Source organism: Lonchura striata, chromosome 7 (assembly GCF_050655825.1).
Source record: "Lonchura striata isolate lonStrDom1 chromosome 7, ASM5065582v1, whole genome shotgun sequence".
Classification (NCBI taxonomy): Eukaryota; Metazoa; Chordata; class Aves; order Passeriformes; family Estrildidae; genus Lonchura; species Lonchura striata.
Window position 1 is genome coordinate 39,263,094 of NC_140709.1, and position 25,356 is coordinate 39,288,449.

Consider the following 25,356-nt stretch of genomic DNA (forward strand, 5'->3'; position numbering starts at 1 on the left):
CGCTGCCTGCTTTCTCTCAAACGCCGACAGACCGCGCAGCAGCAGCCACGGTCTGCCCAGGTCCTTAGATGTCCTCAGGCATCTCGGCAGCACCGACAGCCTTTCCCTTCGCACAGTCCGCGGTACCGCAGGAATTCCTCACAGACTTCTTTTAGCGCAGAGATTGAACGTAGGAGCTGTCCGTACAACAAAATGGCAGCGCCTAGCAGACGTGTTCCGTACGGAAAAATGGCGCTCCCGTGAGCAATGCCACCTATTTCCGCCGCCGCCATTTTGCAAGCAGCAAGGTGGTCATTCATATTTAATGATCTCCTAAAAGTCATTTAACAAGATGAGGCGAAGTCAGGAGTAGGACCTAATTCAGAGGATCCAACCGACTTTTTTTGAGCCATTAACACTATGTCTTCATGAATCATTGACCTATCCATGATACTAAACTTACATTTTATGCCAGAATCCCTTGTCTTGGGAAAAGGGTAGGAAAGCAGAATATTCTAATTTAAAATTAGCTATTTTTTCCTTGCTTTTGAAAAGTCTTTCCCCGTATTTAAGCTCAGCACAGAAATATCAGGTAAGATACTTCGTATCAGGCTTCTTTCTAAGCATTAAGAAAAAATAAAAAGAAGGCTCTGAGTACGTATTAAACTTCTCTGGTTTTTGAGAGTAAATAGCATGTATTTGCAAACTAAACATTTTCAGGAAAAAACCCTCAAAGCAAGCACACTAAATAATATTTCAGCAGAAAACTGAGGAAGTTAAGGACTAGCATAAAAGAGAGCTGGAGATGACATTTCTTACTACTTATAAACCAGCCTAATCTATGAAGGGACACCTAGCTGCTAAGAACACCTAGAACACAAGGTGATCTGTCTGATCATCTTCTGATCAGTTCCTAGTTGTGACATGGATATCACCTTTTCATTCATCCTACCATGAATATGGACCTGAGTGAAAACCATAAAGTCAAGGAAGCGTTTCAGGGAGATTGGGGTCATGCCTGAAAATGGTAACAATTGCATATTTAGAAATAAGCATTTTCTTAGTAATTTTTAGATGTATTTCATGTGATGTGATAATCCAAAGCTCTTTAAAATCATTCCCACAAAACCCTTCCTGTTGATGTCTTGATTCACTACTTATGCTCAGCAAAGAAAAAGGTAATTTGTTGATCTTTACCTCAGACAATGTATTATTTTAAAAAAGAGGCTGTACTATGTAACACTGAAATTAGACAGATCACCATGCTGAATTATATTAAAAAGGACAAAGCCCCAAATAGGCAAAGAAAATATGTTGGTTTCTATTCTGAATTTCCACCCCAACACACTATAATATTTGAAAAATATATACCTCCACAGTTTGACAGTGAACTGTGCCTAGAAAAGAAAAGCATATGCTTCTGTTTTCAGAAAAATGCATTACTAATATTCTCCTATATCTTTTAGTATACAGGGAACTGTCAAAGAAGTCTTTTCCTCTCTAACCAGACTATTAGTCTTTATTGTTATCTCCTGGCATCTTGCTTTTTGTGCACATTCCAAATGTCACCTATTATAGATAATATTCTCTGAACAGCTACGTTGATGCAAAAGCTACAAAAAGAAATTTACTGGAGCTATTTACTGTAGCTGAATGTAAAAAAACCAACTCTATAATTACTGAAGTGATGTTCCCCCCGTCGCACAGCCCCCTGAATATCAGGCTAGCCCAGAGGTCCGAGGCTGTGAGGGGAGGATTATCAGGAGATGGCAAAGATTTCCAAAAGAGGCTCTTACCCCGAAATATGTTGGTTCAGCTCTCTTTATTCTGTGGTGTCCAAGGGGAGAGCGAGGCAAAAGAGGATGAACAGGAAATGTCAGGGGTCTATATAGACTTTGGACAGGGTGGGCTTCTCTTGCTCTGTGCCTACCCCATTGGGGCAGGAAGGAGGGGTCCAGGGTTATCTTGATCAGAGTCACAGGGTCCCAGGGAAGGGGAAATAGAGTGCCCATGAGCTCACTGCAACACCTCCCCATTATTTGTTAAACAAGATTACAGGAATTCACTGGGCTCGATTCAACCCTGAGTATGGGTTTCCCACCACCTACAGTGGCGTAGTCAGGCCTCCTCAGGTTAGCCAGCCCTATGTGGTTGACTTCTGAGGCAGAAGGTATGAGACCCTTGATAGCCTTGAAAATGAAGTGACGCAGGATCCCGAACGCTAAGGTTACAAGGAACAAAATAACAAGGAGTAACAAAATTGATTTCTCTAAAAGGGGAAAACAAACATTTTAGAAACATTAAAGTTTCTGTTTCTGCCGGAAGGAATTCACACTTTGGAACATTCTTCTTCTTCCATCTGGCGGCGTCTTCTCTTAGAAGCATCAGCTACTTGCTTCCTGTCCCCTTTTGTCTGACCTGGATTCTTGGGGACAAAAGGTTTCACCCACTTCTGGGGAATCCACTGAGGGCCTGAGGGAGTAGCTACACATGCATAGCCACGACCCCAGGTTACAAGTTCATGGGGACCCTTGGTTTCCCAAGTTTCTGGATCCCTAATCAAGACCGGGGGATGCTGAGACAATTTGAACTGCTTGCCACGTGTAAAGTGATGTACAACAGGTGGACTCATGTTTTCAAATGAGCAGTTCAGAAAATTGATGGCAAACATGGCTTTACAGAGCCTCTCTCGTGGAGACATCCACAGAGCTGAGCTGTTTTGTTTTTTCAATACCTGTTTGAGCATCTGGTGTGCACACTCGACTACAGCTTGACCTGTGCGGGAGTGGGCAATGCCAGTTTTATGTTCCACTCCCCACTGTTGGAGAAATTCCAGAAACTCCTTGGATATATATGCTGGGCCATTATCTGTTTTGATAATTTTTGGAACCCCTAATACTGAAAATGCTTGCACTAGGTGTTGTTTGACATGTGCAGCCCTTTGTCCTATATGAGCAGGGGCATACACTGCACCTGAGAATGTGTCCACGCTTATATGAACGCATTCAAGGTACCCAAAACTCTGAATGTGTGTGATGTCTGTCTGCCATACCTCTGGGGTTTACCCCCATGCCCAATGATGGCATGGCCTGGAGCTGGCAATTAGGACAGTTGGTCACAATGGCTCGAGCCTGACTCCGTGTTGTCTGGAACTGTTGAATCAAACCTGGCACATTCTGATGGTAGTGCTGGTGACTCAGCTTTGCCTGTTGGAAGACATCAGGGAGATGTGCTTTTTTGACTGGAGCAGCAAGGGAGTCTGCTTTGCGATTCCCCTCTGCAATCTCACCTGGAAAATCAATGTGTGACCTTACATGCATCACAAAGAATGGATGCTCTCGGTGAGAGATTAAATAAATCAGCCTCAAGAGCAATCTGAAGAGATGTTCATTTTCTATTTCTTTGAGCACGGCCTGCTCCGCCCTGGACACTACTCCTGCTACATAGGCAGAGTCTGTCACCAAGATGATTGGCTCACAAAACTTCTCAAAAGCTCTCACCACTGCAGCCAGTTCAGCCACCTGGGGGATCCCTCCACACTGAGGACTCAAAATTTTTTCCTGTATTTTTTTTCCTGCAAAAAGCAAGATTCAGACTGCTTGATACCAACATTTCCTCTAAATCTATTTTCATAAATTAGATTATAAACTCTTCAGTTCAAGTTACTGAATTTATGTCAGCATGTTACACTTTATATGTTAGAAGCTCAGCCATGAGTCCATCTAGTTTGTAATGCTTGGCATGTTGAATTACCACCTCTAAACCAGCATCTTCCCTTTTTTGACATACTTTCATCTTCCCAAAGCAGAGGAGAAATGACAAAATAAATTTCATTCTACTCTGTTTTGACTTTCCTGTGATCACCTTTGGCAAGCATTGCTAAGATCAAAAAAACTTTCATTTTTAGTGAAATTTTCAAAATAAAAATACAGCATTTCAGCCAGTCTACTAGATTAGCTTCAGCATATCTAGTGTAAATATCCACACTGCATTTTGTATATAGCAGTGTGTAATTTTACTGCAAACAATATAATAAAGACAAATTATTAATTAGAAGAATGAGCTTTTTATATAAATGATAAATGTGTTCAACTCCATACACACACAGAAGGAGAGGCTAGACTGGAAGAGCACTGCTCACCTCACAGACCATGTGTGTCATCTGACAGATGTAAAGGTCTGTATAGACAGATCAAAATGCTTGAAGATAACATGTGTTTTAAAATAGAAAATAACTATTGCCATGACAAGCTATAATTTCAACATTTTTGACATTCTGGATGGGAGCCACCAGTTAGTCAAAACAGACTGCTGAACATTTCCATTACTTTATCTACCAACAATGGCCCATTTGTTCAGCTCCTCATGAGGCCCATTAAAAGGAGTCTAGATTTTCCTTTGAGGCTACAGCACTTCTCCTGGCTACAAATATCTAAGCCAAAGCCACGTGGAAAGCTTGGCAAGATCTAATAACAGAGAACAGAGCTGCCAGGATCTGCAAAGCAGGGCAAGAACTACTCTTTCTACATTAGGTAGCAATGAAAAGACTTTGCTTTCAAGGTTTGAGTTTGAATGCTGTGTTGCAAAGTATTTAAAACCTTCCCTGAAGAAGTTTAAAAGGAACTGCATGATTTTATATCCATTCTTGAATGGTTATAGTTTAGAATATTAAGCAGGCAAAGCAGATTGTGGTAAACAGCATACTAAGTAAAATGCTGCTATGCTCTTAATTTCCAAGTTATTTTGCTCTGTCTTTTAAGCACAGGAGAGTGGTTTGCAGGTAGAAACTTTCTAGAAGTCCTTCTTTCCTTACTTTAATATTTGCAAAACATCAACTCTCACTATGTGATGACTCAAAACTGTATTTAACTCAGTATTTTTTTCAAATGGTATTAACAAAATCTGCTTGACTATGTTTTCTCTAGATTAAGAGCAGTCTATATATATTGGCAAGGCATTTTTAGGTCTGTAAACATGCTTTATGAAAAACAGGAGCTTGCTGTTGCTTATTTTGCTGAATAGAATATAGGCTTATTAATTGTAACAGCAATTGTTCTGACTTTTGATTCAACCTTCATGGGACCTTTTATACTAAAAATAGAACCAAAAATATCTGGTGAATGAGAGAAATAATTCTTCACTTCTACCTCAACTCAAAGCCACTAAAATATTCAGAGGCCTATGAATGTGCATAAAGAATACTTATATTCCTCCTTGAGATTATCATCAGAATGCAAAATAATCTGCTGAGTGTGGTAATTGATCCATAAAATTATATCGGAATTAACCAGTTGTGCTTTCTTGAAATACCTTCTGGATTACAAAAAACACTACATGCTGATGGATTGGAAAAATTGAATAAAGTTTATGAACCTGGAGGACTATCATGGATACTTAAAAAACCTCATCTAGTTAAGACAAAAGTGTTGCATACCCCAAAAGAAAGAGAAAGACAAATCTCTCCTAAGAAAGGCCAGGAAATGACAAGAGTCGAATGCCATACGGTCTGTCCTCTGGGGACTGCATCAGTGTGTGCTGTGTCTGCCAGGAGCTGCACTCACCGTCTGCCCAAGCACCAGTCAGCAGTGCAGCTCACTGCTGCGAGGACACACGGACATCATCAGTGATGACAAAATAGCTTCGAAGCAAACCCAAACTGTCAGACCAAAAGGAGGCCAGGGAAGTGATTAATTAGTCTCTCTGGTTACTTAAGATGACTATGCACCAGGTCCATCGTTCCTGTGTAGGGCCTTGAATTAAACACTGAAATTTTAGTGCAGACAGGTTGGAACTAGATGCTATTTAAGGTCCCTTCCAACCCAAACAATTCTATGTATCTAAGAAATACAAATACATTAAGAAAACCCATATGCACATAGATGTGAGTGATGCCTCATCTACAAAGGCATGGGGAGGTAAATTATGTAGAAACTGGTTCTGTTAGAGGAAAAGGCTTACACAGAAAAAAGACCAAGCATGTCAACTATGCTATTTAGGTGCAGGTTCTGGAGCGTCATGAAAATGGTAAAATTAGCTAGTAAGGACTGAGAAACAATAAGCAAACGAACAAACAAACAAAACCCCAAAACAGTGCAAAAAAAAAAATCTTCAATATTGATCTGAATAATTGTTGTACAGTCAGGTAGCTTAGCTGAAAATAGATAAATGAATTTCAGTGATTTAAGGCTAAGCAAGTGTTGGACAGCAGGTCTTACTGGGCTTCTGTTTTTCAATATTATATAAAATCCAAACAAGTTACACCTAAAAAGTTGTAACCACTCTCAGAGATGCTTTAAATACATACATTCTAGTTCATCTTCTCTCTCCCTCTCTCTCTGTTCTCTAGTCCTTCAATTCACAGTATTTAAACCTCAAATTACTAACACTAGTTACTAGTGTTAGTAACACTAACACTAATTACTAGTGCCTCTGGGCAGGTCATGCCTCACCAGCATTCAGCAACTCAGCAGTTCACCTTTACCTCACAGACTCACAGAAGGAGAGCTGACACCTGGCATGACAATGAGCTTGTGGAAGATCTAAGCTTGGCTTCTTAATGAGTGCAGATTCAATGCTCTAGTCCTGAATTTTTTTGTATTTCAGAGTCGAAAGAAAAAGCACAGAGATTTTAATCCCCTCTTTGAAAGTTTTTCCGTATCGCCAAAAAAACTAAAAAAAATCATTGAAGACAATTAGTCTAACATAATACCCACAAAAATCTGTGGATTAGTTTTTCACCTTTTTTTAATTCAACCAAATTATCTATTTCAATAGGTACATTTCAATACATACTAGATTTTTTACTTGAAATTAATCATTAATAGCTTTGGACAAGAAAGAAAATTTGACTGCCAGTAGACTTCACATTAATACTTCTTTGGAAAAGAAGGGATATAAAACTACAATTTATCCAGTTCAATTATATCAAATTGAATATTGATCTGTCAGTCATAGGCAGACAATCCAAGTAATGCATCTAGCCAGGAAATTTCCTAACTTTCATGCTTATATTCTTTTCAGAACTATTGTAAAGATCTGGGTCTAGGTCATAGCAAGTGTACTTCTCATGAATGTTTCGTAACAGCTGACTATGCATATTATTTAAAAGTGGTACATTTTTATCTGCAAAGTAAATGTTAAGATTTCTGAAGGCAGCTGAATTTTTAGAGAAGCAATCTTTTAATGAAATTACTGCTCAAAAGCTGCATGTCTCATTACCCATAACTATTCCTCAAAGTCCAAAACTTGATGATAAAGCTGTGTCATTCCAAATTTCCAGCAGTTCAGGATTTAAATAGAAACATTTACAGGCTTATATTCCTGGCAAATATGAGTAACTATCAGACACAATACAGGCACAATTTCCCACAAACCATATTATATGCTAAAAGTGAGCTGCTCACTCTGTAACAGGCCATCTACAAAGGAGAAAATTTTAAAATAATCTCTTTTTATACATGTTCTATTTTATTCTACATTTTTGCAAGCGTCTTACTTCTACTGGTGCTTCTGCATTTCCAAACTTCTAGGTTTCTCTGTCAGTAACAGAAAGTGCTTGAAATAAGATCAAATCTGTTTACATGCCAATCCTTTAAGACTAAATTAACACAATCCACTTGATGTTACAGCTAGAAGTCTGACAGATACTTTGTGGTATTTGCAGGAAGCACTTAAAGCCTTCTAAAGCGCAGATGATTTTGAGACACCTAATCCTTTGTGCTCTACCTGGCACATTTTTTCCTCAATACCACAGACAATTTTTTGTGTTAATTTTTTCCCCAAAGCCTTGAGTCGGCTAAAAATTGCCTTTCTGTACAATGTCCTCTCCTCACACACTACATGACACCTGCTACTGCCATCTATTTGTATCTCCAAATGGCAAAGCTGAATGGCACTAGGGCATGTGCTGAAAGAGCAGAACTAAACAGGAAATTATTTTTACAGTCACAGAAGAGCCTAAGATTGCAAAATTCACAATTTGGCAATATAAAATGAGGGTGAATGCAATATTTGAAAGAACGAGAGCAGCTATGAAGGAAGCATTTTCATTATCTGTTTCTATACAGCTTTATGCAGATTATTGTTTCAAAACCTACACATCAATTGCTATCAATTATTTAAATATATAGCACATCCAAATTTATGAGATTTTTAAAAGCAATGTGTTGTCAATGTTTGGAGGCAGGACCTAAATAACATAATATCTTCTCAAAATCAAATAATTTAAATTCAGTCAAATTTCCAAAAAAATGAGAGAAGTGGTTACTTTCAAGGAACTAATAAACATGGTATAAAAAAATTAATAGAAAGCCATTAGATAGGTATAGCCTTTGGTTCCTTTTCCACAGAGTAGCTGATATTTAAAGCCAATAGAAAGATTCCTTTCAAAGTATTTTTTCTAAAATTTGCTATAAATACAGTAAATACAAGAGAAGTCTACTGACCTACCTAAGCAAATCATTAACAGTCAGACAGTTTGACTATGTGTATTCAGTAAGAGAAAATATTTTTTTAATGACTGCTCAATAGGATGAGACTGATACGATTTATTAGAGTTTAAAGCCTCAATTGCAAAGCATCCAATGAAAACAGATGAGAATAAAAAGCAAGGCACTTTTGACTGTCAATAAAGGCAACTGAGAGCATGACCTAAATAACATGAGCAACTGAAAGAGACATTTCCTGTTGCTGTGGTTTGGGAATAATACTCCTCAATCCAGCACCCCAGTGAGACTCTCCCAAACCAGCTTGCTCGCTCACCTCCTTCCCATTCCAGGACTGGATCTGGGGATTGGAGGCACAAAGGTGAAAATTACAGGTTAAGATAGGAACAATTTACTAGAAATAGCAATAAGGTAAGAAAATGAACAGTAACAGCAACAATATTAATAACAAAGGGTGTAAGAAAAACCAATTATATGGCAAGTAAAAGAGTACCAGACCATTTCAGTCACCATGCTCTTCCCTCTCAAACAGACCCAGAAATGAGAGAGTCTCCTCTTCCTGCCCCAGGGAAGTGATGAAAGATGGGATCAAATAACATTATGGTTCATCCATGCCCCCTTCCTGACTAATGTAAAAAATTAATCCAAAATTAGGATACATTTATGAGTTAAAAACCAATGTACATATTTTTCAGATTGACCATATATAGCTACAATCTCATAGACCAAAGCTGTTTATATGACAGCTTCAAAGAGATCAAGTTTTCATACACATAGACTCAGAATAGTTTAGAAAAGCAAAATAATTGAACAAAGCAGATAAAGACAAGAAGCCTGGTTGGCAAGAGAACAAGGCATCATATGAATAAAATATTTTCAAGTGCAACATCCTTTGCAAAAATGAAGGAATGGAAAGAGAAAACTGCATCCTGATTTAGGCAAATTGTGTGGAAGGAAAGGGATAAGGGGGAAAAGAAATATAATGCTGCTCAAATATTTCATATTTTTATTCAAAGACCAAATTTCAAAATGAATTCAGTTTAATACCAATAAACATTATTTAAAACATGTTTTATATTTTATTTGGAATTTTGGAATCAATTTGGGATTGATATTCATGGCACACAAAGCTTAAAAAAAACGTTTTAGGAGTTTGAGGTTTGTCGTAGTTTGACACGGAAAGAGAATTTTTTCCGGAAGGAAGAGGTCAATTAAGATATTGACCAATTGAAGGTGGACACGCCTCTGAGAACACAGAGGGGTTGAAAGCAGAATTCCCAGGGGAACTCGCTCTCTTTGGTTCCGGTCAGCGTGCAGTGCAAACCTCCCCTGCCCAGCCATGAGCTGGGTGGGGGAGGGGAAGCCCCATGGCCTGAGAAAGGTAGGCCGAAAGCCCCAAGGGTGGTGAAAGGACTGGAACCGGGCAGGCCCCTGCAGATGGAAGGGTGGAAGAAATCTGGGATGTCTCCATTCCCCCCCGCAGAGTTCCTCTCCCAAGAGGGAGAGAGAAAGCCGCAAGGAAGGAGGAGCGGGGGGAGCTGCTGCAAGGTGCCCAGTTGTGTGGGAGTTGCTGGATGTCCGGGCATCGAGCCATCCTGGGAGTTCGAACTTTTAACCCTTCCTTGAGAAATGAAAGCTTGTGAATTTTTTTCCTTCCCCTCCTCGGTTTGAAAGAGAGGAAGAGGGACACCTTGGACCCTGGGATGTTAGAAGGAGGAATTCTAGATGGGAGGGGGACAAGGAGTGGCTTTTGGCTGGACTTTTCCGTGTTAGCCACAACCTGAACCAATCTTCTCCTCTGAGAGAGACTATGTTTTGGGAGGATGCCAGTGAGTCAAGAGACCTGCTTCAGCTGGGAAAAGACAAAAGTTGAGTGAACAGAGAAAAGGTTAGGGGGTTCGTGGTGGCGCCCCTGTCCTGGAAAGGAAAGAGAAGAGAAGAAGATCTCTGTTCTTGAGCCCTCGGCCCCAGGGCAAAATGGGGGGGACTGTGGTCCCAAACAATGAAAAACTGAACTGTTGTTTTCTCCCCTCTTGGCAGGGCATCCTTGAAAGGAAAAATCCTAAAAGCAGTCTGTCCATCCATGCATTGGTGGTGAGAGCACTGTGTATGGAAAGGAGAAGGGTCACCATGGCAAACTTTTCTCCGGGCGGTGCCATGTGTGACATGGAAGCACAGGATGTGGAGCTGTGTTTCCTTGGGGGGTCTGTGGCACAGAAGAGACTCCTGTTCCCTCGATGGACTGAGTATTGATTGTCTGGAGGGTGGAAACCTGATTGGGGTCCAGATTGTATCTCACTGTGGTTTGTTGAAGTTGGGTGGTGGGGGGGAGGAATGCTTTGCAAGGTTCTCATTTGATCCTTGTATGGTTTTTCTTTTTTTTTTCCCTTTTTTTTCCTTTCTCTTTTCCCTTCGTAGTAGTAGCTTAATAAAGGGGTTTTTTTCTGTTATTAAGCTTGGGCCTGCTTTGCTCTGTTCTAGATTCCACTTCACAGCATTCAAGGGAGGGATCACATTTTCATAGGGGTACTCACATTGTGCCAGTGTCAAGGTTTTTTTCAATTTTAGGTCAATCTCAGTTCCAATATTGCATTTCCTTTTTCCTCCTCTTGCTGTTTATTTCTAAAGTAAGCAATAACAATAAGAACAAAGTTTCACTGTGTGTCAATAACTGACAGAACTTCCTTTCTGAAAAAGCAGCTAAAGTTACAGAAGTGTGCTATCAAACTAAGCACCACTAGCATGGAGTCAACCACTGCATTCAATGAAACACTATTTCTATTTGCACACAGTCATTTTTGTTTGCATTTCTGTTCAGAGAATTTCACTGGTGCCTTTTTTGCCTACTACAATAAAGTGCTTTACTTTTGAAGCCAAACCACACTCTCTTCCAATATGAAATCTGAATTGAGATGACAATCAAATATTCCTCTTACCTTGTTTTGGAGGTCTCGTATAATTTTGCTCTTCCTTTCCATTTCAGTCTTCAAAAACTTAATCTACAATTTTAAAGAAATGTTGAGTCGGAGTTGTTGAGATGTAATAGTTAACACTAATTATTTTTTGATGCTTTTAAACGCTTTGGAAAAAAACCAACTTCCAAATCAAAATCTTTGCTTACACACCAAATTGGTACAGGCCACAGTCAAGTATTTGATAAATCTAAGCATTCAGCATATTTACTAAAAAGCTTATAATAAAAAGAAGAAAATTGCTGTATGTAAATAGGCTTACTTTTGTTTTGTACCAGTAGACATAGTGTTTATTTTTCACAAGCTAGTTCAATGTTATCTTCAAAGAACTAATATTTAAAACAATATTAACTGATTTTCTAACAAAAATTTTTTTCCCCTCTAAGAACATATCTATCAGAGCAGGTTTCTAACACAGTTATGTTATTTGAATGCTACAGTGTTGGTCCTAATTAGATAAAGACCTTGCTTCTAGTCAGACCCACCTGTGGAATTAAGTGTGTTATATATGAAAGCATTCAAATATGGTCTTTAGATCCTGCTTAAGTCAATGACTTGACTTGGAAAGTAGAAATTCCAGTCACAATGCTTGAGATTGAATTTAATCAAACACAGTTTAAAAAATTATTCTTACAAAAGAGTTCTTTCAGGACTGAGCTTTAATCACATCTTATGGAATACAATGGGAGGAAGGAGGACATAATTATAAACTAGGATTAAAAGAACACATTTCTGTTACTTTGAAGGAAGATGCTTTTGGATTGTTCAATTAGCGAAATCCCTATTTACCCTATGTTCCATGCTGTTGATACAAAACTCTACACATGGTCAAGGGAAACTACAGTTGTTCTGACATTGCAACAGAAAAACAAAACTCCTGTAAGAAAACAGATTCAGATTTTAGAGACATTGACCCAAAGGTTAATGGTTTGGATGTCATGTACATAAAAAAATGAACACTGAATCTACATGATATGACAGCTGTTCTTATAATCATGTCCCCACTCAAGTAGACATGTCAGTAATTTAAAAAACATCACTGAAATGACAGCACTCTCACCTGTATCAAAAGCGAAGTCACAGAATGCTATCATCACTTAAGACAGAAATGTAGGTAGGGGGTCCATGAAAATAGTGCCACCTGACATACATAAGTAGAATTTCTTTTAAAAAATCTTCCAAAGTTCTGTTGCTTCTCTTTCGACCGCCACTTTGCTCTCGGGGGTTTCTCGCCGCTGTCCCCCGTCCCTCCCCGGCCCCCCGGGACCCTCCGGCTAGCTGTCCCCTCCGGGGCCGGGGTTTTCCGCGGTCCCGCTGCCCTGGGCTTACCAGGCAGCGTCTGGGTTAGCACGGTCCGAGCTGCGGCGCTGCCTCAGTCGCCGCAAGGGTTCGAGATAAAGAGACCAAGAGAGACCAATGGTATGCTTGTCCAGAGAGATTGTATTGCCTGAAGCATTGCAGTGACCAAAGGCCCTGGGCTATTGCCCAGATACAGTTTTATACAGCAAAATTAAGAGATAAGGTCTTAAACAATAGAGACAGTGTTCAGCTAAGGCACATCAGAACCACCCCAGGGGCCAGGTCCAATGGGAACTGCTCAGGGGTGGGGAGAAGGGGGTCTACAGAGGAATGCTGAAGCGGGACTTTCCCGAAACAGTGGAGCATACATAAATGTATCTTTTCCCTCAGTTTCTCATTCCCAAAGCCTTTCTAAAACAATGGGGCATACATGAATGTATCCTTTTCCTCAGTTTACCATTCCCAAGGCCTTTCTAAAACAATCCTCCATGCTACCATGCCAGCATGACTGCAACAATTCCCCGCTTTTCAATTACTAAGATGAACGATGCCTTGGGAGAAGGTAAACTGTGGCTCTTAAACTGCAGTGTCTTTCTGCTTGTCGTCTTCCCACCAATCGCTTTCCGTGGCGGCAGCAGCGATGAAAACCGGCGCAGAAGCCTTCGGCTTCGAGGTGATGACCTTGGAGACGATCCGCTTCAGAATTCCAAATGCTAACAGAACTAAAAACAATGCAACTAGAAAGTAAAAGATGTCTTTTAAAAGAGACACTGCCCACCCAGAAAGGTCCCAGTCTTTGAACAGATTTTTAAACCAATCCTCATTTTCTTGCTTCACATTCCCAATGAGGTTTCTCATTTCCTGAATGGACGAGTGGACACTCTGTCCTTTAGATGACAGATCAAAACAACACAACCCATCAAATTCTTTACATCCATGACCATGTGCCAACAGCAGGAAATCAATAGCTGCCCTATTTTGGAGGGTAGCCTTTCTGGTTATTTCCTCATCTTCTAGGAGGTCACTCAGGGCTGCTGATGTTAAATTTGCCTGCTTGGTCACCCAGCATTCTAGATTGCCTAATTCACTCAATGCTTTGGCTGCTGCAACCCATGGTAAAAACACAGAGACAGCAACTCTTTTGGATTTTGCCCAATGATAAATTTCTGCATCACAATGTTCATCAAATTGGCTTGCACTCCGCTTAGTAATTTTTTTCCCACTTTTTGCTTGCCCAATTGGAATTTGGGTCATGTTGGGGGAAGCAAGGGTCAGATGCCCAAAAGTACATGGACCTCCAATAAGACGAGATGGGATTCCTGGGTACGCTCTGTCCCCACAGATAAGAAACATTCCCTTGTCCAGCTTGCGTGGACGGAAATCAGTGGTGGATGCAAATTTCAGCTTGTAGACAGCTGTGCACCATTGACCTGCTCTGAATTCTACCTTGTACTGTTTGACATGCTCATATAATTTTACTTCTTTGGTTGGGGAAAAATCAAATTGAATGCAAAATTCAGCTTTTGCAGAGCCTAGGAGTTCTAATTCCTGGGGCTCCCCCTCAGCAGTGGGCAAATGTGAAACCCACCCTTGCCACAAAATGAGGGGATTTCGCACTTGTGCTTCAACTTGTCCTGCACCTTTAGGTATTTTATTTTCGTTCACCTGCTTTTGCAAACGGACCAGACTAATTGGAAACTCATCCTCCTTACTTGGAACCCCTATTAAACATGTGGACATCGGATTTTCTGCTGAGGCAGTGGACAAACACATATGATCCTGTTGCAAGGCTTGGGCTAGCGTGACCCACACATTTTTCTTGGGCTGTGGAACAATCCATGCATCCACCGTGGAAGGGTAGATGACCATTCCCTGGAACCAAACGATGAGCAGGAATGTGGAAATTGACATTCTGCTAGTCTGAAAGAAAGATAAAATCATACAACAAAGTGAACTAACTCTGAAAAAGATACATTTTGCTCTGCCAGTATAAAGGAAAATGATTCTCCCCCCTCCCGCCTTCCCCCCTTGTCGAGGAGGCCCTTCAGATCCTGGAGTCCTGGGGGTTGCTGCTCCTGAAGCAACCACCCTTTCCCGTGGTTTTATCACTGAGTCCTCTGTCATCAGCATAGCTTTCCTGGTGCACTCCTCGATGAGCTGATCGAGTGTGGGGGGAGGCGATGATGGAAGGGATAGGATGACTCGCTGACAGGCTTCATTTGCATTTGTGGTGACAAGTTCTAATATAAGTTGGTCTTGGAGCTCTGGATTTTGCACCCTCTTTTCCACAGAGGCTCGCACTCGATCCACAAAATCCATGAATGGTTCTGAAACAGACTGCTTTAAAGCGGTATATGAGACAATAGGGTCTTTAGAAGGCATATTAAAAAATGCACGTTCTGCTGCATCCCTGGACAGGTCCAACACTGCTCTGGGAATGCCTGCTGCTTGCTTTTCAGCTTGGCTCCAATCACCTTCACCCACTAGATGTTCTAAAGTGATTTCTTCATCCTCTATATCTGTGGAAAGGCTTGGACTTTGCAGAATCTCTGGGAGGAGATCTGCTGCAAGTCTTTTCCACGTTCTTTCCCACAATCTAAACTCAGACTGAGGGAGCAAGCAACTGAAAAGACGTTTCAAATCAGCGGGGACAAATGTCTTGAAGCATAGCGTAGCTTTCAAAATGCTCTTAAAAAATTCACTTCTTTCCCCAAACTCACGCTTCGTTTTGCAAAGTTCCCTAATACTATCATACGAAAGGGGCTCCCATTTGGCGTTCTGTCCCCTGGCATTATAAATCACAGGGGCTAAGAACGCAGGCTCGGTCTCTCTGAGCACTTCCCGGCTGACAGCCTGGGCGCTGCCGTTGCCAGGGAAACCGGGAGAGGGAGAGGGAGGAGGAGGAGGGCCGGCTTGTGAGGGAGTGGCCGCAGCCGGCTGGGCTGCGTGGAGCGGGGCAGGAACAGGGACAGGGGGTGGTGATGGAACTGCGAGAGGAGGAGCTGAGGGCTGGACCGGGGGCTGGAATGTGGGCTGGATCACCGCAAGGGAGGAGGGGTTGGGGTCAGGGACAGGCGGGGGGGGGAATGCGAGGGCTGGGGGCATGTTCTGGGCTGGCACAGGGAGCAGGAAATGCGGGGATGGAGAAGGGAAAACCGCGTGGCCACCTCCATCTTGTGGGGGCTGCACGGGAGGGGGAATGGGGGGTGCAAAGCATGGATTTTCAGCTGCGGGAGCGAAAGCAGGAGGAGGAGAAGGGTTAGAAACTAAATCTACATCTGCACAGTTAGTTTTCTCACCGCAGGGGGTGCGGGGGGGCACCGGGGACGCGACAGGGCACTTTTCTGCTCCCTGGGCGCCCTGAGTGTCCGCACTCTCTTTCACAACATCGTAAACGACCAAAAACATTCTCATAAAACCTTCTTTCACTGAGGGATCTCCTGCCTTTGTCCTTTCACTCAGCACTGCACCAACACGCTTCCAAAATCGTCTTTCTCTCACTACTTGCTCTGTTATCTCTGGAATACTTACTGATAACCATCTGACAAACTCTTTTACAAGGCTCTTAGGAAATTTGACACCTGCACTCAGCAGGGGCTCCTGAACTTGTTTATAAATCTCTTTCTGCTGTGTAGTCAGCCTAACACCCATGGCTGGCTTCACAGCAAATCTCAACCAATTACTGCAGCAAACCCAAAGTTCTAAAGCTACGACGGAGACTCCCGTCACGCCTGCGCGCCGGCGTGTCCCCCCATGGGCACACAGGAGCCGATGTCTCCTGGCCGGGCCCCTGCCCCCCAGTACGAGACTCACCCACCGCCGTCCTTTAGACACCACTGCAGCAACGGTTCCCGAACCCCGGGCGGTCTCCCGGGTGTGGAGAGGTGCCGTCCGACCCGTGACGACCTCGCCGGACAGAAATCGGCGTCTGTCTCCACGGCAACAGTCCTGCTGGGCTGTGTGGAGAGGCAAGTGCCTCACACCACCAGCGTGATCCCAGAGCTTCTCCCCGCAGAGCCGACAGCCTGCGTAGCGATTTATTCACACCGCTCTCCGCTCTGCAGCTCGCGGTGACACTGCGGTGTCTGGAAAAGCTCCTAGCCAGTGCACTGTCCACGACGGCTGCGGCAGGCTTGCTCAGACCAGTGCAAAGCCCAACGTTGGTGCGCCACTTGTTGCTTCTCTTTCGACCGCCACTTTGCTCTCGGGGGTTTCTCGCCGCTGTCCCCCGTCCCTCCCCGGCCCCCCGGGACCCTCCGGCTAGCTGTCCCCTCCGGGGCCGGGGTTTTCCGCAGTCCCGCTGCCCTGGGCTTACCAGGCAGCGTCTGGGTTAGCACGGTCCGAGCTGCGGCGCTGCCTCAGTCGCCGCAAGGGTTCGAGATAAAGAGACCAAGAGAGACCAATGGTATGCTTGTCCAGAGAGATTGTATTGCCTGAAGCATTGCAGTGACCAAAGGCCCTGGGCTATTGCCCAGATACAGTTTTATACAGCAAAATTAAGAGATAAGGTCTTAAACAATAGAGACAGTGTTCAGCTAAGGCACATCAGAACCACCCCAGGGGCCAGGTCCAATGGGAACTGCTCAGGGGTGGGGAGAAGGGGGTCTACAGAGGAATGCTGAAGCGGGACTTTCCCGAAACAGTGGAGCATACATAAATGTATCTTTTCCCTCAGTTTGTCATTCCCAAAGCCTTTCTAAAACAATGGGGCATACATGAATGTATCCTTTTCCTCAGTTTACCATTCCCAAGGCCTTTCTAAAACAATCCTCCATGCTACCATGCCAGCATGACTGCAACAAGTTCTAAGTGCTTTGACTGTGGAAATACTGATTTCACATCCACCTACTGGAAGAGAATGATGCTTTATTCAGCACTTACCTAGTAGTGACATCCACAAATACGGAAATTTAGAACATGTATAGATAATAAATATGAAGATTTTGCACAACAAAAAGTAAAGATCATAATCAAAATAACAGATCAAGATGAATGGGGAGAAGCACAATACAGCTATTTATTGTGGTTACTTTGCTTTTTCAGCTGTTCAAAGGAATTGCCAGCTACCTACCATTAAATACTGAAAAAAATATACTGATCTCCACTAAAGAGTGCTCCCTATCTTAGATCTATCTCTCAGGAGTATTAATACTCCTTCAAGGCACTTCACTTCTACTTATGAATATATATGAAATAATTAAAGAGATGTGATACCAAAATTATTATCTCTACATAGCTTGGCTCTTTTAGGGAAGAGACATTTAAGACAGTCTAGTACTATAAATTTATCCAGTAATATATGTTAGTTAAATTTTGTTAATTACTATTTACATACACATGCTTCTTATATCACTGATATGGACACCTTACATAGAGCAAGCATACCATTTTAGGTTAGCTGAAAGAAACCCAAAAATTAAAATTAACAAATTAAAAAATTAAGAATATTTTTACATTGCTTCCTTTTTCAAAAATAATAGAAGAATTATTTAAGAACTGATTATTTTTGCCTTTAAATTATAACAGCATTTTAAGGGTCTTCTACTAAATCTCTAACACATGAAGAACCACTTAGTCACAAAGTATAGGTATGGAGAGTTACATAGGAGGGATTTATATGACTTGTTTACTAGAGCCATTAAAGGGATAACTTTATCCATTTAAGTGTACCCATATGTATAGCTTCATGTTCTAAGGCAGATCAATCTGTATTGGACCATTTGCATGATGCTTTCAGTAAGTCTCAAGGACAAGACAATTTTCCAGAAGAGATGTAAAAATAATCCTTTCAGTCATCAAATCCTGAGAGTATAATAAGCAAGAACTGACATTTATACCCAGCTCTAAATTACCAGTGAAAAAACAACATTCACCTCTTTCCACATGTTGTTTGTCTTTAATTGCTCTCTGGCTGCAATTATGACAGTACATAATGAAAATCTATTGTCTTAAGGCTGAACTTTTCAGTACTAAGCAAGAACACTGCTTCCATACCCTGGAGAGAGTCATCCAAGATACTCAGAGTTTTGTGTGTTTCAGAGCTCATTATGTTTATTAAAGACAACAGTTTCCATCCAGTGGCCTTTACTCACAGCAGTTGGTGACCTTGGAATGTTTAAATTAAATTTTCCCCCATCAAAATAGAGAATGCTTTAGCAGATGGTAGTGACCTAATTCTAAGAGTCAGACAATCGTAGTTATCCATGACAGGATGGTAAAATCCCAATATAACATCATTACTGCACAGCTAAGGCTCAGCTGCAATGATATTCGGTTACCTCCAAACTCCTTGGATCTTGCTGAGGACTAAAATGAGCAGTTAAGGTTTGACTGAAATTCATTCATTAACACCTGACTATTTTGGCCAAATCTGGAAACCCTAACATACTCAGTGTTCATTTTCCTGGTCTACTTTTCAAGATATACTGTAAAAATTGACTTCAAAATACAGTGTAAAAATTTACTTCAGAGGAAACTGTCTAGGGTATTATGTAAAACATAGAAAATATTCTTTCCTTTGGGCAAAAAGTGTTCTACAGAGTGCTAAATACTTCTAAAAGCAAAGCTAAATAGATTTCACCTATTAGTCTTTCTTAGAAGAATGTAACTTTTAAGCTGCAAGTTATAGTTTGATTAGTAAATGAAACTTCCATCAAAGGAACATTTAAGACTTTATGAATAGTCATAAAAGCTTTTACTAGAAAAAACAAATATTTTTTAAGGGAAAAGAACTTCAGAACTTTTTATTAAAATCTTCAAGTATGGGGATAATACTGAATCAAATTCCTCACATTCTGTTAACCTTTTATTACATAAACCTTTATTCTAACCTTTTATTACTAGAAAACCTTTTATTTGTATAAAATAAAAGAAAATCTTTTATTTGCATAAACTTTTATTACTAGAAAAACCTACTGATTTAAAAATACCCATATTGTTTATGGTTCCTTTAAATAAGTAATATATAGTGTAACTTAATTCTTATTTCTCATAATGAACACTGAGAAAAAAAGGAAATTTCACAGACAAATTTTCTCCTTTATTCTGACAGACAATACTGTAACTGCACTACCAAATAATTCATTAGCATATCTTCTTTAAAATTGCTAGCATGAGATAAAATACCAACAGAATAGAATAGAAAAGGTAGATTAAACTTACTCTATTTAGCCAAACTATTTTTGAATGTTTCCATATTTCTTTTTCTCCCTCATCCAGAACCAGCCAGCTCTTTATATAAACTTTATCTGCAGTTAATGGGAAATAAGTTTTCAAACTTGCTAAAAATGTAACTATTTCTTAACATGCAAACATTAACATGAAGTACAGCCAAGCAAAGAGTCAGTCTCCCAAAAGCTCTAAGAGCCTTTTAACCTAATGAAGACATACAGAATCAATACTTACTCTATTTATTCAAATTAATTGAAAAACCTCAAACAATCAAAACAAGACACTTTCAAGTTACATGTGCCACTTGCTCTGTGCCTTTTTGTTAACAAAAGTGAAAATCAGTCCATGATCTCCAACTCTGCTTCTGGATGAAATGGCTCCACTTCACATTTAGAGATAACAGCTTGACTTTATTAATATTTTTTAAATATTTTTCACTGCATGAAAACTTAATACAAATTGCTTAGGTATTTGATGCTAAATACAGAACAAAGAACTTTTTCAACCTTCAATGATTGTTAAAGAGGACATCAGGTTATTTAGAATGATGTCTTACATATTTTATATGCATATTGTACACCTAAACCCAGTATGGTCCTTCCGAAATGTTTTTAGATATATAAATAATCTACAGTTCTAGTGTGAGACCATCTGTAGAGAAGCTCCTTCATAACCAAAGTCTTTCTGGAAGACTGTATTTGACCTTGAAGTTTGCAATGTAGAACAAATCTAAGATTTAAACCATCCTTACAGTTTTTCTAGTGTTTCTCTGCACATTTTATTATCCCAGACACAACTACTGAAACAACAGGCATAAATGTATCTGAGATCTGCCATAAGTTTTCTAGGAAAGGCCTGTCCCAAGACAAACTGCTGCTGCTCTTTGTTAGTGCTAGAGATGCAGGACACAACCCAGAAAGACAGCGCTCACTGCTGTTAAGATCCCTCAGTGTGATCAGTGCTCTGGAGGACAGGAATGTCTTTCCATGTCCTTTTATGTTCCACATGCCTCAGCTGCTGCTTCCATCCTCAGGAGGTCGTTTCCTACCCAGCAGCAGCTGCACCAGCTGCCCTCTGCCTGTACCTCTGCCGGTACCTCTGCCTGTCCCCACCATCACTTGAGCAGCTGCTCAGAACAGCAACCTTTTTGCTGCTTGCAGTTCTTGATTTGTCTAGGCTTAAAAGGGTGAAAAGAATGGATATGCAAGCATAACAACATTGATACCTCTGCTTCTGATGAACCATTCATGCAACACTAGTGAAAAGCCTTGCCACACATTGCACCAGAAGGCATGAATGTAAAGTCTAATGTATAGCTGATGTGACTCCCTTTTTCTTCTGTTTTGGTCAGAGTCCTTGAGTAATTTCCCAGTTATTTTTTATTTAATTAGACTTAATTCCTGTGAATTCTTACTTACACTTTTACATTGACCTAATAAAGAACACCTTCAGGCAGGTGTTACATATTGAATTACATACACGCAGTAAGCATTGTATTATGTCTCCTGCGCAAATGCAGAAAAATGTATTTCCACTCTTCCCCCTTCCACCAGTGCTTCATTAGTCTTTATGAAATGTAATTCTACTTTCATTTACTCTGATGAAAATCAAGATTTCTTTCATCAAGTCCTATAATATAAAATGTGCTTAAATTGGACTAGAAACAAGTTTCGCGATTAATTAAGTTAGAATTAAATTCAAGCTCTCATTCTCTCACTAGTCTTGCATTACTTAGACCTTCTTTCATAGATTTCACATTGTTTTCAGAAAAACGTGGAACACGTAGAGAAACCAGGTATAAAATAACCTTGTGTGTCAGTAATAATATCTATCTCCATTTCTATTGCAATTTTAATCTGAGGATCCTGAGGTACTTTTTGAATATTCATTCAGTCTCACTGTACTGCTGAGCTTCACTATGTACATTGTGCCCCAAGGAATAAAGAAGTAAATCATAAACCAAGGACACAGTTCTGACTTCCTTAGAATTATTAGCAAGTTTAATATACAAGTAGTGTCAAGTATTGGAATACAGCTCAAGAATTCAGATTCTTTAAGCATCTGGCACCCCTCCAAGCTCCCAGAGGAGCTTTCCCTGGTTTCTACACCAGGTGGTATTTTGCTACCAGTTAATGGCAGATATTGTTTTATGTAGAACAAATCTTGTGCTTTTCGAAGTGCTAGACTGGGACTGAATGTACACAAGGCACTGTTGCTCAAACAAGAAAAGCAATAACACCAACAAATCCATTCACTGTATTTGAGATTTATGCAATCCACACCTGAATTAGTCTTGAGAATCAAAATCTAATAAAAAGATTCAATAATTAAATGTTTTCCACCCTCCATTTGTAGGACTAGAATTCATTGTGCTGATAAAGTCAAGAGGAATGCATTCAATACTCCTGAAAATTGTCAACGTTCAACTAGTGAAGAAATGTTATTTTTCTTGTTTAAATCAAGCAGCTTTATTCATCTGAAAGTATGAAAAAAACTCCATCCCTGAACTGCTTCTGGCTGTTGTGAACTTGCTGAGAGGCTCAGTTGTTATAAGAGAGCTACAGGGATACCACATGTAAGAGTATGTAGTGACTACTTACACAAGAGAGGTACAGGGAAACTACAAAACCATTTTAAAGGAAAGAGGATAAAAATGGTTTCTCCACACATTTCTCATTGCACATATTTTGTGAACTTTACAACAGTGCCTTTTAAATATTTTCTCTCCCACATACAAGATTCATGAAGTGGAGAAAAATATACTGATAAAACTCCAGACTCTGCTTGTACTGTGAACAAATGCTGAGCTTCAAACTATCATCACCAAATTCTCAAACCTCACTAGTTTACACTGTAATCTAACAAAATGTTACATGATAGTTTTATCCTCTTATTTTTTTTCCTCCAAAACAAAAAAAATTGCCTCTTAACCACTGATGATCAAAACTCATGGTCAATATTCAAGTAGAAGTTTATTTGAATGGTTGCATTTACTCCATTCAAAGTCATGTTACAAAGTAAATGAAATTTCCTCTTTAAAAAGACTGCAGGATTTAGCTTATATTATTTATATTCAGCACAACTGGGAGCACTGTAAGTTTAGCTTTCCCAAGAAGCCTGCAACAGAAAGGAACTAAATCAACAACACATGCAGAAAATTGCATTTTCCAAAGAAGTTTAAAATGTTCAAGACATGAGCTCATAAATAATTTTTCTTTAAAATGTTTCTGAAAACTACTTTGTGTATTTAATTATCCTTCAGGCTATGCTGAAGTTCTCAATACAAGTTCAACAGGCTACCTTCACTATTCTGAATGTATCGGCTGTCACTTACCAGCTCTGTCATTTCTCTGCCACTAATTCTTAATGGTAGAGAGACAAAAGAAATAAAGAGTGCTCTGAAATAAATTTTAGTGAGATTGATATATTTTTTCCTGACAAACTCTTCTTTTGAAGGAAAACAGCTCCATCAGTTTGTCCCTTCACCCTTCCAAAATACCTTTTTTTTTTCCTTTTGGCACTGAAGTGTGCACTGTTTCTATTACATGTTCTTGGAAAACAGCTGAGAAGCTAATGACTCTTACCCCATTCTTAGTGCTAACTAGAAAAAAAATAACAAAATAAGTCCACAATATAAACACTGAAATTTAGTTATGTCTAATAATAAATAATAAAATCTAAACCAAAATCTGATTTTATTTTAGAACAACAAAAACAAAGAAGATGTAAGTTCAGTATCAGACAGCTTTATGTTGATGAATATGAAATGAAACAGGAATAAGGCTTCTGCATTCACACTGCAGTTATTAAGTTATTCTGAGAAGCTGTCTGCATTATTATTATTAGGCAAATCTGGCTTAGTAATAAACCTACTGTGGATTAGGAACTATTAGGCTCAGTTCCACTGCACATATGTGTACAACTGAAATTATTACAGGCATATAGGAGGTGATAAACAGGCTTCTCAATGAAAGTATTTCCACTTAGCTGACTTGAAAACTGATCAGCTCAAACTGATAACTGGAAAAGAAAAGGTGGAGAGGTGTTCAGTGTGCATTCCTCCTGAATTCTTCCGTGGAAGTCATGCACACACCCTTTTGAATGAGAAAATTTCATGCAGGCCATTTCCCCCTATGAAAAAGCAGCCCCTTCCTCCTGTGAAGCATAACCAAATTGCTCAAAGCCTCTCTTATCAGACCCAAGAATTGGTCTCCCACATTTACTGAACTAATTTATATAATCTTATATACTTCAAACGAAGCTTTTGTGCAACACTTCTCTACGGTTTTGTTTTGTTTGTTTATTTCTTTGTTTTCTTTTTTGTTTTTTCTTTTTCTTTTTTAGGAGGGGAGATTCTGGTGTGTAAATAAGCAGAAAGGTAACAGATGGTTGCTGGAGTCATGCCACAGAAAAAGCAGTGGCTGACAGGATGTTATCCCTTCACAGCTGCAGATAAAACCTTGACAGTTTAGGATAAAATTTCATTTTAAAAAATGTAGCTGCTGACAAATTAAAAAATATCCACTGGAGAAGACTGTGCAAAGAAGATTTCATCCTGCAGAGATGATTTCATGCATTTAAAAGAATTTCTAAATATATGAGAGAGGAAATGCCTTGCTGAAACAGAGATTCTGCAATTTGGCCAACCATGGCAAACTCAGGTAAAGGCACAGGAGAAATCAAATTCCTTTCTCCCATTTTTTTCTGAAAAAGCTAACAGCAAAACATCTAAAAGATCCCCGTGTGCCCACTTCTGTGCAGCCAGAGCTTTCCAAGACATTTGACAGCTATTCTCATGCAGAAAAATGTCAAGCTTTCTCTATAAAAAGGTATTGTATGGAATCAGAACTATACAGAAACCTAAAAAGCCATAAAAAGGGTAAGCCCTTAAAGGCCAATTTCTTGCAGGATAAAAACAAATTCCTTGTAAGGCCATAAATAGCTATGGTGTAATGTAATACATACTAGGTATGTAATTACCAGATCATTTCACCAAAAAAGAGAGGCTGCCTCTCTCTGTGAACCGTTGGACATGAATTACAACTGACAAGAACAGTTCAAATATTTGGTGTCTTCAGCTTCAGTAAACTTCACTGGCAGCAAAGCCCCTGTTGTGAGCAGGCTCTCTGCAAGCAGAGAACTCCTGCTTCAGATCTGCAGCTCCAAGTTCTGAACCAGAACTGGCACAGCAGCAATATCACACAGCTAACAGGAAAGTACCAATACCTCTGAAAAACAAACACCTCTAGGTTGCTCCAGGCTCACCCTTTGCCTACTCCTAGCAGCCATCTCCTGGTCAAGAAAAAGGACCACTTTTCACACTAGCAACAAGAGCTGGAGTAAGTGAGCTGATGGATCAGCACAGATTCCAAGTGAGAGTCACAATGAAATGTTATGCAGCCCTGGATAACAGGAGTTGCTTTTACTAAGAAACCTGTTACACCTGTGTTGTCTGTACTCATTCCTCTCACCAACACACACACACACACACA

The 25,356-nt window shown here is 40.2% G+C and overlaps 2 protein-coding genes and 1 long non-coding RNA gene across 7 annotated transcripts in view; 1 reads left to right on the forward strand and 2 right to left on the reverse strand.

Moving 5' to 3' along the window:
* The window catches only part of LOC144246714 (uncharacterized), a 65,648-nt gene that overhangs the window by 37,246 nt on the left and 3,046 nt on the right, over nt 1-25,356 (reverse strand). For 3 of the 5 annotated variants that reach the window (XR_014956841.1, XR_014956842.1, XM_085585613.1), the window contains exons 2-3: nt 11,360-11,422; nt 10,958-11,045 (exon numbers count right to left, since the gene is read on the reverse strand). Coding sequence is in view for 1 of the 5 variants with exons in the window: in XM_085585615.1 (XP_085441741.1) it covers nt 11,360-11,422 (63 nt within the window). In the remaining 4 variants the exon portion in view is untranslated. The remainder of the gene's footprint in view (nt 1-10,957; nt 11,046-11,359; nt 11,423-25,356) is intronic. The other 2 variants (XM_077785215.2, XM_085585615.1) reach the window with 1 other exon arrangement.
* LOC144246715 (uncharacterized) lies at nt 3,954-10,877 on the forward strand. Its single transcript, XR_013340395.2, has 2 exons — nt 3,954-9,804; nt 10,464-10,877. It is a non-coding gene; the product is annotated as an uncharacterized LOC144246715 (long non-coding RNA).
* Nucleotides 12,816-17,496, reverse strand: LOC144246713 (uncharacterized). Its single transcript, XM_085585610.1, has one exon. The coding sequence runs from the start codon at nt 16,343-16,345 to the stop codon at nt 13,271-13,273; it is 3,075 nt and encodes a 1,024-aa protein (XP_085441736.1). The 5' UTR covers nt 16,346-17,496; the 3' UTR covers nt 12,816-13,270.

Bases quoted from the DNA above. Each gene is read 5' to 3' on its own strand.
- LOC144246713 (XM_085585610.1), bottom strand. From the start codon at position 16,345: ATGGGTGTTAGGCTGACTACACAGCAGAAAGAGATTTATAAACAAGTT.